Source organism: Mesoplodon densirostris, chromosome X (genome assembly GCF_025265405.1).
Source record: "Mesoplodon densirostris isolate mMesDen1 chromosome X, mMesDen1 primary haplotype, whole genome shotgun sequence".
In the NCBI taxonomy this organism is placed as follows: domain Eukaryota; kingdom Metazoa; phylum Chordata; class Mammalia; order Artiodactyla; family Ziphiidae; genus Mesoplodon; species Mesoplodon densirostris.
In genome coordinates, this window is record NC_082681.1 from 28,816,547 (window position 1) to 28,835,921 (window position 19,375).

General features: G+C 37.4%; 1 protein-coding gene across 2 annotated transcripts; it reads right to left on the bottom strand.

Moving 5' to 3' along the window:
* Nucleotides 1-360: 360 nt before the first annotated feature.
* Nucleotides 361-19,149, bottom strand: SH2D1A (SH2 domain containing 1A). Of its 2 annotated transcripts, none has more exons than XM_060088157.1 (4): nucleotides 19,013-19,149; nucleotides 6,182-6,245; nucleotides 1,422-1,557; nucleotides 361-401 (listed from the first exon to the last, which is right to left on the bottom strand). In XM_060088157.1, the coding sequence occupies exons 1-4, from the start codon at nucleotides 19,147-19,149 to the stop codon at nucleotides 361-363; spliced, it is 378 nt and encodes a 125-aa protein (XP_059944140.1). The 2 variants fall into 2 exon arrangements, with proteins under 2 accessions (XP_059944140.1, XP_059944139.1); XM_060088156.1 differs by having other exon boundaries at nucleotides 1,413-1,557.
* Nucleotides 19,150-19,375: the final 226 nt, after the last annotated feature.

Sequence of the window (19,375 nt, forward strand, 5' to 3'; positions counted from 1 at the left end):
TAATATTTCACTAAAAATGGTGCTTTTGAGAAAAACTGAGGATTATTTTTATTTTTATTTGGCAAGAATTGACATTAATCTTTTATAAAGTATCATTATGTTTTAAATCATTTCCCATTTGTAAATACAATAACTGAAAATAACCTGTGGAATTATTTTTCCCCAATCCTCATTTCAAAGCTCCTCATTATCCGAAAAGTCCATTTCAGCTTTAACATCATGCTAGATGCTTCCATTACAGGACTATGATGGTTTTAGAAATACTTTTGTAGCTCACTGAACTGTATTATCTATTATATATAAGACTTAGCATATATTTAAATTATTGAAAATAAAGTACAAGGTGTGTTTTATTTTTCTTCATGGTGCTTTCAGGAAGACATCAGGATCTTCTCTTCTCCCTAAAGAAAAATAATAACAAAAATCAAGAAGAGACAAACTTACAAGCTATTAAAATTACAGGTTAACTCAAACATAAAATTTCCAACTGCATAAAGTTCACAAAGATACAATCCAATGATATAGCTCAAGCAACTAGTATTTAAAACTGTTATAGAGAATGGAATACTGAGCCAGTTTGTAAATTGGAATTCTATTTACATTTCTTTTAAAAAAGCTAACTACTCATTAATTTAATTCACCACTTGAGTCTGAGTCTAATTGTCAGTTTATGCCTGAGCCTGGGTCCCTGTCAAAAAAGGAAATAACAACTCATTTTATTTTATCATAAATATTTATTGTTTCAATCAACACGTATCCTCTTACTCCAGATAGACGATTAACCCCTTTCAATAGATATCAACTATCACAAATCTGACAGCTGAGGACATTGGCTAGTATTCGGTGATTAGCTTGACATGTCCACTAAAATAGCTTTGCTCAGGAGATGTAACAATTTGCGCTAGTGGAAAAGTAAAGTCTACTAACTTCCTTTCCTTTGCTACAATAAAATTTTATTAATTCAAGCACCACAAATTCAGAAATCGGGATCACGTGGACCAAACTAACATTAGCCTTTCCATCCCTGAAGGGAAAACACTATCTGATAATAAGCAAAAGTAAAGGACAAGTCCAGATGTTCTCTGAATTGTCCCATCTTTCAAATTATTTGTGTCTGAATTAGTGAAGTGAAATGGTACTCATGGAGCAACAAAACAGGCTGGGGAAAAAAAGACGGGATAAGAGAGATTAAAATGTTGTGGGCTCATAGAATTTTTTATATTTTTGCAGAGTTTTATTAAAAGTTTATAGTATAGCATGTGGAAATCATAGCATGTGAATAGCCCCCTCTCACTGGGGCTGCTGGCTCCATCTTCTTTCTCATTGCATTTTTCTATAACTATATGTTTATGACTAGGGTGACTCATAGCCCTAAGCTTCCAAACCTGTCAAAAATCAACAGTAAACCATACCTGTAGCACCTTGTGTACTTCTAGCTGAGGGCTTCTTCTCAACTGGATACTGCAAAGGTATTACAATACCTTGATCTGGCTTCTGAAATGCTGAAATGAGATTTTTTATTTTCCGGAAAAATCTTTTATGTACCCCAGGTGCTGTCTGGAAAATAAAAGGCCAAGCAGATTATTCACCTACCTCATAATGATACAAAAAGGGCCTACAAAATGTGCAAGGGATGCTTAGAGAGGTAACATTTGTGTAACTTGTTCAAATATTTGAAAACATAAGGAAGAAGGAAAAACAACCTTCTAGAAGAGCTTACTTTGGTTGGCTGAATTTCCCTGCAAGAGGAGCTAATGAGCTGTCATTTCAGTTCTCCCGAGGGTGGTATTAGTTTGTACAAGCTGCTGCTCACCGCCCTGCCCTTCCTGCCTGCTACCCATCATACATCCCGAACCTCTAAGGGTATACAGGCCATTACCCACAATGAATTCACCAACAGAGAGGATGCAGTTAAACAGAGAAAAAACACAGATCCTACAGGTCATTAATAAAAAGCCTAAAGAACCAAAAAAAAAAAAGCAAACAAACAAAACAACAACTACAACCCATCCTCCCTGCCATCATTCCACAGTATAAAATGCTACACAGGAAATTAAAAATTGGCTGTTATGAGGCACACAGTGCAGGGCTAGTTAGTCCTCACACTCTTTCACTTCAAGATATGTCCTGCCTCATCCTACACATTAAATTTTTTCTTCCTTGGGAAACTTCCCTATCCTCCCCAAATTGCTCTTTATGTCAACACTTCACTGTGACAAGGTTTTCTCTATGACACGAAAATGAAAGACTAAGGTCACCTTTATTTATTTGTTTGGTTTTGAAGGGATCATTATTTGCAGGTGACTATTAAAATGTACTCCTCTCCTGACATCAATTCTCTTGTAAAGACACTACTTGAAATCAACAACAATTTCCTGCAAAAGCTTATGAGCCAAGCTTTAAGCATCAGCTCAAAACTGTCATTTTACATGAAATAAAATAGTATTGCTATAAGCAATTGAACAATGACCAGTTTTTTTAGAAAGCTGTTTTTCAGCTATTCCATCTAGAAAGTTTTTGAGGTGGGAGCTATTTGTTTGTTAGCATTTAATGAGAAAACATGAAGGCTGGCATACAGACGTCTGTCAGCTAGACAAAATGCTAAAGACAGCACACTGTCCACTATAACTCTTGGTCATTTCCTACACTAGGGTAAAGAGTTTTTCATTGAAAACACTGAAAAAGTTCTTTTTAGCTTTAAATTAGTGTCAGCTCATAGGCTCACACAGCTACTCAGTAGATACAGAATACTCTCCCACTCAGCTCCAACCTTACAGTCAAAACACCTTCCCAGAACTCTATTGAGACCTCATCCAAAATAATATGGCCATTCTTACAGGGGTCCAAACAGTTATTTGGCTCCAGGATAGAATCTCCAAATGTCAAAGGCAGGCCATAGGCACAAAATAACCTTCTTATGTCTTCCTTAGAGTACTTTTTCATTTTCAAAGCACTTTCCCATCTCTTGGCAGTTATTGGCTGATTTGGTTACTCCCATTTGACAGATAAGAAAATGGAAATACAAAGAGATAATTCAGCTTGCCCAAGGTCACACAGATAACCAGAGGCAGAACTGGCTCTAGATCCCAGGACCCAGTCTCCTGCCTTTCAGATTAGGCAGATTAGAGACCAAACAGGTTCTAGTGAATTTAGAGTCACCAACCAGAAGAGAAACTAATCCACTCCCCCGGTGTGGAAAGATTTCAAACCACACATCTTTTTACCTGTTCTTGTGGCTTGTAAAACCATTTATCAACAGAAGCATCTTTTTTATGAGGATTTGTATGCAGTTAACACTTGATCCTCCATGCTAACGGAGAGGAATAATAGCACTGAATGTAAAAAAGCAATTTGAATTTGGCATGCAATGTTGCATTGGCAAATAACTGACTGAATTTATAGTGCTTTGTTTAGGTCAATAAGTAAAATTATTTAACATCCACTGATCTACTGATGATCAAATATCCAGAAAAGCCCAAAAGCACTGAAGTCAGCAGGGAGATGTTAGTACATTTTTTTACAATGTACCACAGACAATGAACATATTAATAAATGATAGGTGACCGTATGTGGAATTCTCTGAATTAACAATTTGGCAAAATTTTAGCCTGAGTCATATGAGATAAATTAATATACTAGGCAATGATAAAACCTAAAAGTCTACCTAAAGCTAGAAAATCACATAATATTTGTCTTTCGCAGTTCAGTGGATCCAGGGTTCAATTTCACTCCACTCTTTGAAACAAACTGCAGACACACCTAGATTTCTAGCACAATCTTTGCACAGAAAATTTAGTGCTACTGTCAAGATTTTTCCCGCAATGTGGCAAACTAAAGCATTGTTCCAAAGAGCAATATAAATATCTGTTATTTACCCCATTTTGAAAATACATTTACCACAAGAATTGTACCACTGACATCTCCCATCCTGTCACTGAACTCAGCTATTGTTCAAATTTGCACATTTCCCATACAGTCATCTCTTAGTTATCCATGGAAACATGCTGTGGATCATAGCTGGTCTTCAATATGCTCTAGAGAAATTTCTTCCAGTCAGGTGATATGAGCTCTGAGAATACACACTAGTTTAATATTCACCATAAGAAAACATAACTAGAAGGCAAATTTAGTAGATAGAAAAAAATGCAATATGCATTTCAAAAATAAATCTAAAGAGTTTTTTTTTTTTAACTGTTTTCCCTTTGGAGAAAACATGCCAATCTTCTGCTCTCTTGGTGCAGATAATTACAATATTACTAGATAAACGGGTCAGACCAGACAACAGAATGAGAGAGCATTTGTGTTCAATAAGCCCTTTCTTCCCTAACATGATCAAAAACATGTAACAATCTGCATATGATGTTATACTTGAAATGGAAGAAAACAAGTTTAAAGAAAATGGTACCTAAGCCCTACTAATTTAAGATCTTTTCCATAAAGAATATTCTTCAGCAGTTGAAAGCTACTTCTCTAGGGAGAAGGGCTATTTCTGGTCAAATTATATACAACTATATATGTATATATCATACACTACTATTCCTCATAATAAATGAAATTTAATATCCTATTCAATCATCTCTGCAGTGATGCAGAGAACTTTTAAAAATAAACGGGGATAAACCGTTTTGATTAGAAATAGTACTGCTTTTCCTCTAATTAGAATGGTAGCATCAATTATCCTGATATAAAGCAACAATGTGTTTGAAAACTTGCCCTAATTCATCTCAGTAGTTCAAAACATTTGTAGTCTGCAATTTGTGCTCTCTAGTTCACCGGTGCATCTGTAAAGGTTAGAGCTATTTTACTTTTTTTTTTTAAGTCTAGACTTCAGAGTTTCTTAAATGCATAGACTGATTGAATTATTAACAGAGGTTGATATTAGCATTTACGTTTTCAAACAGCTCATAATGAAATGCTTTCATTATAAAGACGGACTGTTTTTATAAAGAGTCAGAAATCAGAGAAAGCATTTGAAGTCAGAAGTTTCCATTGTAGAGACTTCTACTTTGCTAGCATGGTAATATATTGATACTACCCTGGTACGTGGAAAGAGATTCACTCTACAGGCATTTCTTGCAACGGTACTGTGACTTTCAAATGTTTTCAAAGCCATAAGAACCCATTTTTCTAATGATATCTTTCTCAGAGCCCCCGTTGATAAGCAAAATAAAAAGGACTGCTCAGATTAAAGACAAATTGGGGACCCAAAGCATACCCACACATCCTCCTATCCTTCTGTAACCCCCTGGGCAACTCCAAGGCACTAGATGAAAGAACCTTAGGATTTTGCGGAGCATAGCTTAAGAGTCACTGGAATGTTCCCTCTCTCTCTTTGCTACCTATCCTTGTCCTTCCCATATGGCTAAGCTGGGAGTCCCGCCTCCACAGAAGAGCAGCCTTGATTAGTACTTGGAAAATCCTCTATTCTTCAAATGCTTGTGCTAGATAGCACTTGACTATATACAATCATATTGTTCAGCAACTTGGGTGAGTTCCCATTTTTGAGGGCTTGCTTGCTAGTCCTGTGACTAAGAGCTTTCTTTATATGCATTATCTCATTTAATCTTCAAAATGAGCCCTATGAGTAAGGGACTATTTTTAGGCTTATTTTACAGATGAAGAAACTGGTTCAAAGAAAAATTAGGTAACCTACCCAAGGTCATAGACCTCTCAGAAAGGGGTTGGGGGTAGATAAGACCTGGAACACACATCCACCTGACAGCAAACACCAGGCTCTCACACTGCTGTTTAATTCATGTTGTATCTCTCAAGGGTCTTACAGGCTCTTAGAAAACAGGAGTCATGTTGTTTAATCCCCCACAGAACCAACACTTGCATTAGTATCATTTGGTAAATAATTGTCGATTTGATTTTTTATATATTTTTGATACGCTTTCTAAAATTTCACATAGGCACTAAAAGTTTGACACAATCCTTTAACTTTGTTATCTTTCCCCCAAAGTGAGACCACTCCATACAGTGGTGGCTGAACAGAACTGGGACCAAAATTCTCTAAAGGCTTCTTAATGATCCATGAACAATTTTGGATTGGAGCTTTAGTGATTTGAATCTGATGAATATTTTGGGAATGTAGGATTTGACAGCTCTTTTATAAAAGCAGTCTAAATTTCAAATACCTCCCTGATACCCCCAGAAGCAAAAATAAATAAAAGAGCTATACCTCAGCACTCCAAGAACCTGTTTCTGTCTGGGACACTCGGTATGTATAAATGTAACCTTGATACCTGTGAAAGAATAAACTTCCATTACTGAAAAATTCCAAAAGAACAATGGATGCTCTAAATTTGAGCTTTAACTATTACATATAAATGATACATATACTGGGACACACGTATATTGCACCACTGCATTCATAGAAAGAAAAGCCTGTGGAATCTAACTTGCTTGCATATTATATCTAGCTAATCACAGTTTCTAGTAAGCCTTCTTTATCTTTTCATTTTTTTTCAAACATGGGAGCTCACACTTCTAAGGATTTGTCAAGGTGAGAGACTGTTGGGACAGAAAGAAACTAGAGACCTGTTGTAATTGGTAAAAATTATGAATTATTAAACAGATTCAACAAAGCATAGTAATATTATTTTTTGAGTACATACAGAGCCTTAAGGTAAAAATATTTCACTGGGGATAAGGTACTATCAGGCCCACTTAAGTTAATAATAATAATATTAATTATAAATATAATAAATGTGGTATATTCATATGATATTACTATTACTATATAACTTTATAATACATTATAATATAGTACTAATAGTAATTCAAATTAAAAAGGAGTCCTGCTAAAGTACTTGAAATTAGCTTGTCCTTTTAGATGGGGTAAACGTTTTCCCCCATTATTCACTGTGTACGCATACTGTATATCTGTATAGTTGATTTCTACTACATGCCAAGAGTTTTACATGTTGTATTAGTTTGCTCGGGCTGCCATAGCAAAATACCAGTCTGTGTGGCTTAAACAAAAGAAATTTATTTTCTCACAGCCCTGGAGGCTGGAAATCTAAGATCAAGGTGACAGTAACATAGGTTTTATTCTGAGGCCTCTACTCTTGGCTTGTAGGCAGCCACCTTTTAGCTGTGTTCACATGACCTTTTCTTTGTATGTGTGTGTGTGTGAAGAGAGAGATCTCTCTTCTTATAAGTCTACCAGTCCTATTGGATTGGGGCCCCATCCTTACAACCTCATTTAACCTTAATTACATCCTAAAGGCCTATCTCCAAATACAGCCACATTGGGGGTTGAGCTTCAACATATGAATATGGGGGGAGAGGGTACATGATTCAGTCCATAGCATTCCAACACTGGTACCTCCAAATTCACATCCTTCTCACATACCAAATACATTCATTCCATCCCAACAGCCTTAAAAGTCTTAAACACATTCCAGCATCAACTCTGAGGTCTAAATAAAGTCCAAAGTCTCTTCTAAATATCATCTAATGAGATACAGGTGAGACTTGGGGATATGACTGCTGATGAGGCAAAATTCTTCTCCAGCTGTGAACCTGTGAAACCAGACAAGTCATGTGCTTCCAAAATACAGGAAGGCAAGCATAGGACAGATATTCCCATTCCAAAAGGGAGATATCGGAAGGGGAAAGGGGTGACAGGTTCCAAAAATGTCCGAAATCTCCTAAGGCAAATTCCATTAGATCTTAATGCTTGAGAATAATCCTTTTTGGATTGACGCTCTGCCCTCCAGGCCTACTGGGGGTCACTGTCACCCCCATGGCTCTGCAGGGGCAGCCCCACCCACTTGGCTCTGTTGGGCAGCTGATTCCACCTTTGAAATCTAGGTGGAAGCAGCCTTGCCCACCTGGGCTTAGGCCCTCTGGGCCTAATGATGATCTCTGAAACAACTTCAGGATCATTTTTCCACTTTCTTGAAAGATAAAGCATGTTTGCAGCCAAATTGCACTATTGTCCGGTCCTGTTCCCTTTGGTCCAAACTGACAGTGTCTCTGATGCTTTGGTCCAAACTCTATTCCTGGCTTCTGTTGAGATGACTAGCTAACATCATGGGCAATCTCCTTAAGGAGTGATTATCCAGCCATTCCCTTGGTATTCTCTCCAGACCAAGCTTCCTCATTTTTCTGCCATATGAGTAGGCTGAGAATTTTCCAAATCTTTGTATTCTGGTTTCTTTTTGCTTAACAATTCCTTCTTCAATTCATGTCTCTCCTTTTGCATTTTATTATAAGTAGTCAGGAGGAACCAAGCTATTCCTTCAACACCTTGCTTAGAAATCTCTCCAGCTAAATATCCACTTTGCAAGTTCTACCTTCCACAAAATACTAGAACACAGTTCAGCCAAGTTCTTTGCCATTTAATAATTAAGGATGGCTTTTCCTTTAGTTTCCAACAACACATTCCTCATTTCCATCTGAGACCTCATCAGAATGACCTTTAACATCCACCATTCTACCAATACTGTGTTCACAGTGTTCACAGCATTGGTAGGCTTTTTCTAGCATGCATCTCCAAACACCTCTAGCCTCTACCCATGACCCAGTTCCAAAGCCACTTTCACATTTTTAGGTGCTTGTTACAGCAGCACTGTACTTCTCAGTACCAAAATCTGTACTAGTCTGCTCAGGCTGCCATAACAAAATACCATAGGCTGGGTGGCTTAAACAAAAGAAATTTATTTTCTCACAGTTCTGGAGCTGGAAGTCCAAGATCAAGGTGCCAGCAACATAGGTTTCATTCCAAGGCCTCTTCTCTTGGCTTGTAGACAGCCACCTTCTTGCTGTGTGCTCACATGACCTTTTCTTTGTGTGCATTCATTGAGAGAGGGTGCTCTCTCTCTTCTCATAAGGCCAGAACGCTATTGGATTAGGGACCCACCCTTATGATCTCATTTAACCTAAATTACCTCCTAAAGGCCCTACTTCCAAGTACATCCCCATCGGGAGTTAGGGCTTCAATACATGAATTTGACAAGGACACAATTCAGCCCACAGCACATGCATTATCTCTTTTGGGCCCCACAGTAATCTTATGAACTTTATATTGTGAAATTGATTTTATAGATGAGGAAACTGAGACTTTGAGAAGTTAAGTAACCAAAGCCACACTACAAATCAAGCATCAAAGATGGGATTTAAATCAGGCGTCTTTGACTCTAGAGCCCTGGCTTTTGATCCCCACACTGTAATGGATATAGATTATTTACTGCTACTTAACTTGCCTAACAAACCTTTGCTTCCTAGAAAAGTATGGTAAACTTTATGCTGAATTACTTCAAATTATGAATCTGAATCTTCACAGAGTTTTATTTCAGACATTTTCTGATTGCTATTCTTTGGCACAAGTTTGGGTCAAAATATATCTTTGATTAGAATACATGCTGGGACTTCCCTGGCAGTCCAGTGGTTAAGACTCCATGCTTCCAATACAGGGGGCGTAGGTTCCATCCCTGGTTGGGAAACTAAGATCCCATATGCAGCATGGTGCCGCCAAAAATTAAAAAAAAAAAAAAATACATGCTAAAGTCTGGTAAAATTAAATGTGTTTAAACCTAAAAAGAACCTAAAGTATCTCAAACAGGGTCAAGCTTGAGTAACTGACCTCACTTACCATTAATCCCCTATAGAACTAAAAGTCTTTATGTGGATTAAATTACTATATTTTTAATCACTATCCATCAGTACTATTACCTAAAGTATGAAAAAATTAGGTCTAAAACACTCTAATCAGGTTCATTCGATTTATGAAACCCAAAAAAAGGGTCAATTTAATTTGCTGGTGCAATTACAGGAAATGTTTCTTTTTTGTTATAAAGGTTTGCCAGAATATTTAGATCATATATGAAATAGCTTGATATATGCATATAGTATACTTTTTAGCATATATAATATGCTAAATAAATATAAAATATTACATTGTAAAGTCTTGTTTTTTTAAGCAATTGAAATGTACCTCACTGATTTCAGTAAGTACGCTACAGGGAAGCAAGAGCTTTGATTTCCATTTTTCACCATGGGAACTCCAAACATAAGGGTTTAAGTGGTTTTCTTAAAGTCACACAGCAGAGAATTCCCTGGCAGTCCAGTGGTTAGGACTCGGTGCTTTCACTGCCAGGGCCTGGGTTCAATCCCTGGTCGGGGAACTAAGACCCACAAGGTGCCGAAAAAAGAAAAGAAAAAAAAAAAAAGTCACAGCAAAATGGAGGTAGGAGCAGGGAAATGGCATAGGCCTTTAGTTCCATTTTCCCTATGGGGAGAGATTAATGGCAATAATTCAGTATCATTAAAGGTGTTGTGGAAATGCATTATTTAAAATTTCAGCAACGATGCAAACAAAATCATAGGCAATCAGTTTTCCACTTTCTCAAACAGTGGGTCTCTAAAAGATACAATGAATCTATCTCCCTACTATCATTCAGCCTCCTTTAGTCAAAATAAATGAGTCTGTTTTGAAAATGATTTCCTAACGAATCTGATCTTATCGCACTTTCAGTTAAGCAGCAGGAACCTGAGTACCACTTCAAAAGTCCTTACCTCCTTCAGTCTTGAACAACCTGGTGCTGGTGGCACATAAAGCTCGTTGTGATTAACCCATCCAATTTTAACAATCTCCTACTCCACAACTCCTCAAATTTCTGAATGAGCAAAATTGTTTCACCCCTCAAACAAGCCAGCAGTTCATCTCTTCCACTTCCAAGTTGCTGAAGTCACTGACCAAAGATCCCCTGTAGCCAACTCTCGTTGATATACTCTCATATATCACTGATGGAAGAGATTTAAAACAGTGCGATTCAAACTATGTTCCCAGGGTAATAACAGTGCATCACCTGGGACCTTGCTAGAAATGTAGAATCTCAGGCCCCACTCCAGAATTGCTGAGTCAGAATCTGCATTTTAACAAAATTTCCAGATGATTTGTAGGAACATTAAAGTTACAGAAGGATTGATTAAAATGCATGGAAAATGCTCACACCTCATTGGGAATATTGATGGCAATTTCTCCAAAGTCAAGCTGGCTTCTTTCACCACCCCCATAGTCACTCAATTTTTTTTTTAGTCTATGTTTTAAGAATGAAATTTTATTTAAACATAAGCTGAAGCTTTTTCAATGCTTTTGGTCTTCACAGAACAGTGTTTCTGAACTTTTTACTCCCTCTTCCCCAACAAGATTTCATAGTTTTGTTTTCTGTAGCTTGTATTATGAAACAATAATTCTATAATACAAAAGTAAATGAAAATATTGATTATGTTTTTTCCAAACTACACATACTCTCTCCCTGTCCACTGAAAAATCACTCTTTTAGGAAATAAACTGACAAATTATAACAAGAGCCATAAAACAGTGCGTATTTTTACCTAATGACCTTCTTTATCTTCATACACTCTAAGGAATGAAATGGAAAAAGCAATTTCACAAAGATTTTCATAGTTCTATTTTAATAATGAAAAATGGAATTAACCTAAGGAATGTTACTCAAAATAAGGAAATGGCAGCAGAAAGAATGGTTCAAAACTATACCAAAGTTCAAAGGTATTAGAGAGCTACATTTTTCAGAAAATTTTAAACACCTGGACCATGTTGATATAAAATGATGGTATGTGAAAGAAGTGGACACAAGGAGAGCCGCCACTCTGATTACTGTTCAAAACTATCCCCAGATGTATATAAACTAGAAGTAAATTTAAACGAATATAAATGCATCCTTGCATATTAATTTTCCTTTTTTTTTTCTTTTGGCCATGCCACGGCATGCAGGATCTTAGTTCCCCGACCAGGGATTGAACCTGTGCCCCCTGCAGTGGAAGCACGGAGCCTTAACCACTGGACCGCCAGGGAAGTCTTGTAATTTCCCTTATAAAGTTATACAAGTGACTAACAACATTTTTTTTTAAAGAAACAGAAGTAAAATTACAATTTGGAGCTTTACAAATCTAGCCTAAGCAAATCACAAATCAGAAAAATATCATTCGTCTTTAAAAACTGTTACATCCCTTTTAGGACTATTTTTCCTCTGACTCCCCATTAATATAGACAAGCCAAGAATGTAGTGTAATTTTAACTTCCTTCCTCCTTCAAACCTTTTTGTCACACTTGATGATAAGCCTGGAATTTTAAATTTATCATGAAAAAATCTAGAAAATAAATAATTGGTAGAAAACAATAGAAATTTTTGTTGTTGTTGTTGCCATTAATTAATTTTCTTAAAAAATTAATTTCTTAAAAAAACAAATATTTTGCATTTTAATGACTACAAAGCATGTGTTGATTCAGTCCCTGCCAATATTAAAATTTGCCTTTATTTTTTCAAAAGCTGTCCCCAACTCTTAAAAAAGTGTTCTGGTTAGAAAGAGACAAGAAGAAAGCAAGCTGACTTATTTTTTCTTTTCTCAAAGGGTCAGCGTTGGGGACAGATCTTGCTTTACAATTGACAAAACCACATCAATTCCTTCTTTATACCACTTCAAGGACTACGCAAAAGAAAAGGTTTAGGTACATCTGACTTCTTCATGACACCACAAATAAAGCAAGCTAGTGCCCAGGCTGTCTATGTCTATACAAACGAATGTTACATGCAAAATTCAAGGCACAATTATAATGTGACTGTTTCTTTAAACAAATATTTCAGAGCTTTTATACCCAGAGGAATGGTATCCTATAGAAAGCCACTCTGATCCAAGAAGTTTTCGAATTTCCTATGGCCCAATCTTCATTCTTTCAGTGAATTTGAATTTTCAGAACCATCAAAAGTCATTCAGCTTCAAGTTTGATGGTAAAACTATGTGATACCAGTTTCGATGAGTCATGACAATAAATATAATCTCTTCTTCCCTTGAAGTGCCACAGAACGTTTTATTTATGTACTCATACAATGGTCTAACTTTGTCTCACAATTATTTATGGAGCTTTTATTTATATTAACAAACACCTACTACATATTAACTTTATAAATGTTAACTCATGCAATAATTCTCATAACAACCCTATGAGGTAAGTACTGTAGTACTATTATTGCCGTCACCCTTTCCACAGTTAAGGAACCTGAGACAGAAAGTTTAAGTAACTTGCTCAAGGTAAGATAGCTGGTTAAGGGCCAGAATTGAGATGCACACCCAGAGGGTCTGGCTGTAAGATATGGGCTCTTAACCATCTTTCTATGCTGCCTCTCTCTTATATCAGAGGGAATGAGTTAACAAATTGATCTTACGGTGAATCCAAAAGCATAGTTCTCAAAAAGGGAGGGAGTCTGCTTGGCCTTACGACCGGAGAGAAAGGGCAAAGGAAGGGGTTAAAGCATAGAGACAAGATGGGGAGAGCCCAAAAGAGGTCAACCTAGGCTTCCTTTTGGTTTAAACTAAATGACATCTTCAGACTAATCTTGCAACTTAATTTTACATTGTCAACCAGAGTCAGCACTTGATTTATTGGCCTGTGAATTGTCCATTTGGTGGTTTGTGTATTGCACATTTAATCCTAGGCTGGCCTTCAGGCTTGCTCTGCCATTAATGGATTGTACTTAGATAATCCAAAGTAATTCTAGTAGCCTCAATTATCATGAAGATAAATGTGGTGCCAACACACATATCCAACTGTATTCAAAAATTAACTAAGTTTTCTAATTTCTCATTCTTCTGTTCCCTGCAATTACAACTGATAAGCTGGAGTTTTATTTTGTCACTGTTCCTTCACCCATTTCTCCAGTTCAATTGTTTGATAGGCACTTTATTCCTAGTCATCCTTTAAATCTTAAAGGACAAAAAGATAATTATCCTTTTATCTAAAGACATATATGTCAAATAACTTCATTATATGTCCTTGAGGCTAAAGAATATAATAGCATTTCTTTTTCCAAATCTTCCATCAGATAAAAGTAGCAAACTCAGATATGTACAGAGGATGTACAGAAATAAACTATTTCTTCAAAGTAATTATTTTAAATATTTTAAATTTGTTTTTCTCTTATCACCATCAAACTATCCCAGTGGGCATTTAGGACTTTCCCAATGGCTGTCTACATTAGGGGTGAAAAGGGGAGAAACGTGAGGGCTCACATGTACCTTAGTGAAAAGAAATTTGATACACCTTGAAAACCAAAAAGAGTAAAATTAAATTAAATTAAATTTAAACTATTTGCATTAATAAGAACATTTAGTATATTGGATGGATACCAAAAAAACCCCATAAAGTCAGTAGCTTTCCTGTTGCAAAAGAAAATATAGTGGGAAAAGATTCCATTCATGATAGAAACAAAAAAATAGACACATACATTCATACTCACAATAACTAGAAATAAACAACAAAGACTATGCAAGACCTATGGGAAGAAAACTACAAACCTCTATTGATGGATGTAAATGAAAAAATTAATAAATGGAGAGACATATCAGGTTTTTGGATAGGAAGACTAAATTCTTTAAAGATGACAATTCCTCCTTAACTTATTAATGAGTTTAATGTAACCCCAATGGGATTTTTTTTAATTTAACAAAATCATTCTAGATTTCATCTTGAAGAACCAACAGGTAAGAACAGCAAATAATTTTTTAAATGTATTAAAACGTTATCATAATATATATAGCGCTAGTGGTACAAGAATAAATAGATCAATTGAGCCAAATAGATAACTGCAAAACAGTAACTGTTATATGTAAGAATTTAATGTATAGTAAAGTAGGCTAATAAATCAATCAGGAATGGAAGTTCTATTTATAAATTATTAGCTATTTCGAAACAAAATCAAATTAGATCCTTTTTCCACACAAAAAATATAATTCCAAATGGAATTAAAGAGTTAAGTGTAAACTAACCAAACCATAAATTTAAAACAAAAATTGAAGTGAAGTTTTATGACATCTCTGCAGGTCAAAGAACTTTCTAAGTTGGGAAGCAAAGGGGGAAGTCAAACACAAAGAAAATGAGTGACGGACTTGACTACTAAAAATGTTAATTTTTTGTGTGTCAAAGAAAAGTAATGGCAAACACCAAACTGAGAAAAGATACTTTCAATAGATCAAGGATTAGTATATAAAAACATAATGTGTGCAGGGCCTCCCTGGTGGCGCAAGTGGTTGAGAGTCCGCCTGCCGATGCAGGGGATACGGGTTCGTGCCCCGGTCTGGGAGGATCCCATATGCCGCGGAGCGGCTGGGCCCGTGAGCCATGGCCGCTGAGCCTGCGCGTCTGGAGCCTGTGCTCCGCAACGGGAGAGGCCACAACAGTGAGAGGCCCGCATACCGCAAAAAAAAAAAAAAAAAAAAAAAAACCATAATGTGTTAAGGAAAATAGTAAGATCCAAATGGTTAAATAGGCAAAGTACACAAAGAGCCAATTCATGAACAAGGAAATACAAGTTTACCAACCATATAGACACTCAAGCACTAAAGAAATATGAAATAAACAGTGAGACACCAAATTTCAAGAAGAATTTTTTTTTAACAAGAATACCCATTTCTAGGGATGATGCGGTGAGACAGACACTTTCATGCAGTACTGGTGAGCATATATATAAACTGGAATAACCATTTAGGAAAAAATATTTGGTGATCATGTATACATCAAGAATCTTAAGCTGTTCATGTTTTCTGACCTAAAAATTGCACATCTTGAAATTCATTATAAGGAAGTCATCATAAATACAAGGAAACCTTTATGGGTTGAAATATGAATCATGACAGAATTTATAATAGCAAAAAACTGGAATGATTCAAATGTCTAAAAATAGATGACTGGTGAAGGAAAATATAGTTGGACTGGTTGGACTATCATGAAATCATTAAAAATAATGTTTTAAAATCATTTTTAAGAACATTATATATAAATGTGTTTTTTTCACATTAAGTGGAAAATGCAGCAGAATACAACAGTGTAAGAGCACATGTGTTTATAAAGCAATTTGTTTTATTAAAATACAGAAGAAAAACCACTTAATTTTCAACAATAATTGTCTTTAGGTTATAAAACTATAGATGATTTTCCCTCATTTCCATTATCTACATTTTAAAAACTTTCTACAATATGAATAAGTGTTTAGGAACTATTTTTAATAGACTTACACCAAAATCTAGATTTACTTATTGAAAATAATTGGAAGAAAAACTTCTCGCTTTAAATGAAAGTGAGCAATCCTATAAACGGAAAATTTAATACTTTATGTGATTCAATTTCCCAAAATGAACAGAGAAAAAGGCCTTATCTAAAGGCCAGGATTGGGAGTTCAGAACTGGGGAAAGGAGCAAACCTAGTTAGAAAGTATAGTTTAAAGTAGAGTTCGAAAGGCATATGCAATGTGTTATTTCTACAATAAAAATACAGAAACTGAAGCTCAACCAAACCTTCTTGGATAATGAGAAGAAACAAAAGACAGATTGAGAAACTATTCTGAGTGAACCCTACAGTCAAATATATGTTTGTTAGCTATACCTTGCTGCTCATATATATATGACACCATTTACATTGTTATTTCTGCTGTATATCATAACCATAGGTGTTTTGGTTTAAAATGAGTATGTGGTTTGTTTCAAAATAAAATTTGATTTTGTTACTACAGCATAGTAGTAAAAAGGAGGAAATGAAATGTTTATGTTTATCAAAAGGGATCCTTGGCTCAAAAAAGGTTGAGAAACTGCCATAAAAGGCAACGTATCCTTGTGTCTTTCCTCTGGAGCAGTCTGGCCATCACCCTCCAGGACTCAGAGGCCTCAGTGTGCCCATCGAAAGATATGCTAGGGGGACTCCCAATTTGCCGACAATTTTCTGCTACTTCATAAGGAGGTTTGCACGGAGAACTAAGAGTCATAAAAACTGCATTTATGCAAGATTTACTTTGGGTGAAAACTTGAGAATTTCCCACCTGCCTAAATTAATACCTTATGTGGTCCTGGCCTACGTGGGAAAAAGGCTAAGATTATCCTTCTCTCTTGCATCTTTTACCAACTGTAATCTTATGCAGAAGGTAGAACACACATTACTATTCCTGTTTTACAAATATGGAAACCAAGACCCAGAGAAGTTGAGTGATTTCCCCAGAGTCCACACCCTGGCCTCCTGATATCAGCCCCAAAGCTTTCTGCAGTAAAGAACAGTATTTGTCTTGACAGTTCATTCGTTAATTCAAAAACGTTTATTGAGCACCTATTGCGTGCCTCACAATGCCTGTTACGTGCCAGGCTGTGTTCCTGGTGTGGGAGACAATGTCCCTGTCCTCACGGAAATTACATTTTAGCAGGAAAGCCCAGCAAGACAAAAGTAGACAAGCAAATGTCAGATAGTTTAAAGTTCCCTGAAGAAAAATAAAGTGATGGAGTGTAACTGGGACAGGGAGAGGGCACTTATTTTAGATAGGATGGTCAAGGAAGTCCTCTCTGAGGGAAGAGGCAGAAGGAATAGTTAAGTGCAAAGATCGTAAGCAGGGAGCAGCTTGGCAAGCTCGAGAAACAACAAAGAGGCCAGTGTGTCTGAAGTCTTAGGAGCATCCTGCCACACACTGTCCCCTGCTCTTCCACCCCTTCCTAGGCTTCTTTTGTACCTTATTTTTTACCTCTAGGTTAAGGGGCCCATTACCTCCTTTGTCAGCTTCCCTAAAGAAGCCCCTTTCACCAGTCTACTCACTCCTCCACCTTCTTTTGATAAGAAAAGAGCCTAGGAATACTAGTTGCCTTTCACTGACCGTCTCCAGTTTCCACTTGGGAAAAACAATAATATAAAGAAAACGTAAGATCTGAGCCCAAGAGATTCAATAGCTTGCACGTATTGCCCTGGAAGCCTTTATAACAAATGTATCTAGAGTGGCCTGAGAGTTGCCACAAACATGTCTTGACCGTTTAAAAAAACACAATAAACAATGAAAATCCTCTAACACCAGGCTCAATACAGTCTCTCTTCAATGACCCAGAAGGAACTTCAAAACCTTGCAGTGTATCGTCAGACACCGAAATTACTACCAAGCATTTTCCCTCATTTTGTTTCTGTCTAGAAGGTACTGTGCAGGGCTGGTGTTTTCGTGGATGTTTTTGTCCTGCTAACAAAGAGTGATCGAGCTAGGTACTTCCTGAGAAATGCCCTGTGAGTACTTAAAGATATAGACTGAAAAAAACAAAGAATACAATAATAATACTGAGTACCGAAAGAGACTGAAAAAATAATAATATGATAATAATAACAACAACAACAACAACAGCTTACTTTTACTGAACATTTAGTATGTGTCAGGTCCAGTGCTAAATTTTCTACCTGCATTATGGCATTTAATCCTCACACGCCTATGAGGTAGGTAGTAATATTATTTACATTTTATGGACAAGAAAATTGAGGGGCTGAGAGGTTAACTTGACAAAGTCAGCATCAGACCAGCACAAGATTAGGTCTCAGGTCTGCCTGACTCTGGAGCCCTGGAGCAAAGATGAAGGTGCATCTGATTCAAAACGGGGCGTTAGACTAAGATGCTTAGGTAAAGAGCAAAACTGAATCATACAAGGGTGTTTTCCCTCCATTCCCTTTATGACTATTGTCAGTCCAAGCTTTTATCAAGAAAGGCCCTATTTCTGAAACCCCCCTCCCCCTGCCAACTCCTCTAAAGAAAACTCAATAAGTAGATCCAGAGAGGTGGTTTTATTCAGAAACATCCCTCTCTCTGCATCCTGACCTAACTGGTATTGATGTCTTAAAGTAATAGATTCAGTTTCTTAGTCTTCTTCCTCTCCTTGAATTTGACGTTCCTTTGGGAAGGCACCTCCAAAGCCATTTCAAGAGAGCTGGAGAGAGAGGCTTCTCCTTCCCTGAGGAGCTGGTGGCCCCAAAGCTGGCCGCTCCACCATCATCGCAGGCCTCCACCTTGCTGGCCTCTATCAGAGGCCAAAACTGAAATCGGGAGCCTGAGTCCTTTTGGCAGCAAAGGTAAATTCTAGACTGCGTTTCCCCACCCCAAAGGGCATCCGCAGGAGGCCCAGGCGTGAAACCCCCAGGGAGGGGCCTGGGCCGGGCCTGGGGCCGCGCGGTGGGCACTGGAGGCTCCCACTGTGTACTCACAGAACACACAGGCAGTACACTCCCGGGACGCTCTCGCTGTCCCTCAGCAAATAGCTGCCGTCCAGACCCGTGGCGAGCAGGAGCTTCTCCCCCGTCTCCCGGCTGATTTTGCCATGATACACAGCCACCGCGTCCATGGCCTGGGGAACTCTTGGGAGCACCGAGGCACGGGACGGCAGCAGGCAGGTGCCACCGCTGCTGCTGCTGCTGCTGCTGCTGCTGCTGCTGCTACCGCCGCAACCCAACACGAGTCAGCCACCCGCCTCCCAGTTCAGCCAGATGTGCAAAAAAGAGAGAGGAGCGCCCGAACAACAGGATGTTGTCTACCTGCCTGAAAACCTCCCTCTCACGGTTCAATTAAAG

What these genes read in the sequence shown, in the direction of transcription:
- SH2D1A (XM_060088156.1), bottom strand. Translation starts at nt 19,149, where the DNA reads ATGGACGCGGTGGCTGTGTATCATGGCAAAATCAGCCGGGAGACGGGG. An exon ending in GTGTACTGCCTGTGTGTTCT is followed by an intron (nt 6,246 to 19,012) that starts GTGAGTACACAG and finishes ATTCTTTCACAG; the next exon opens with GTATCAAGGTTACATTTATA. An exon ending in AAGTACACAAGGTGCTACAG is followed by an intron (nt 402 to 1,412) that starts GTATGGTTTACT and finishes ATTTTTCTTTAG; the next exon opens with GGAGAAGAGAAGATCCTGAT.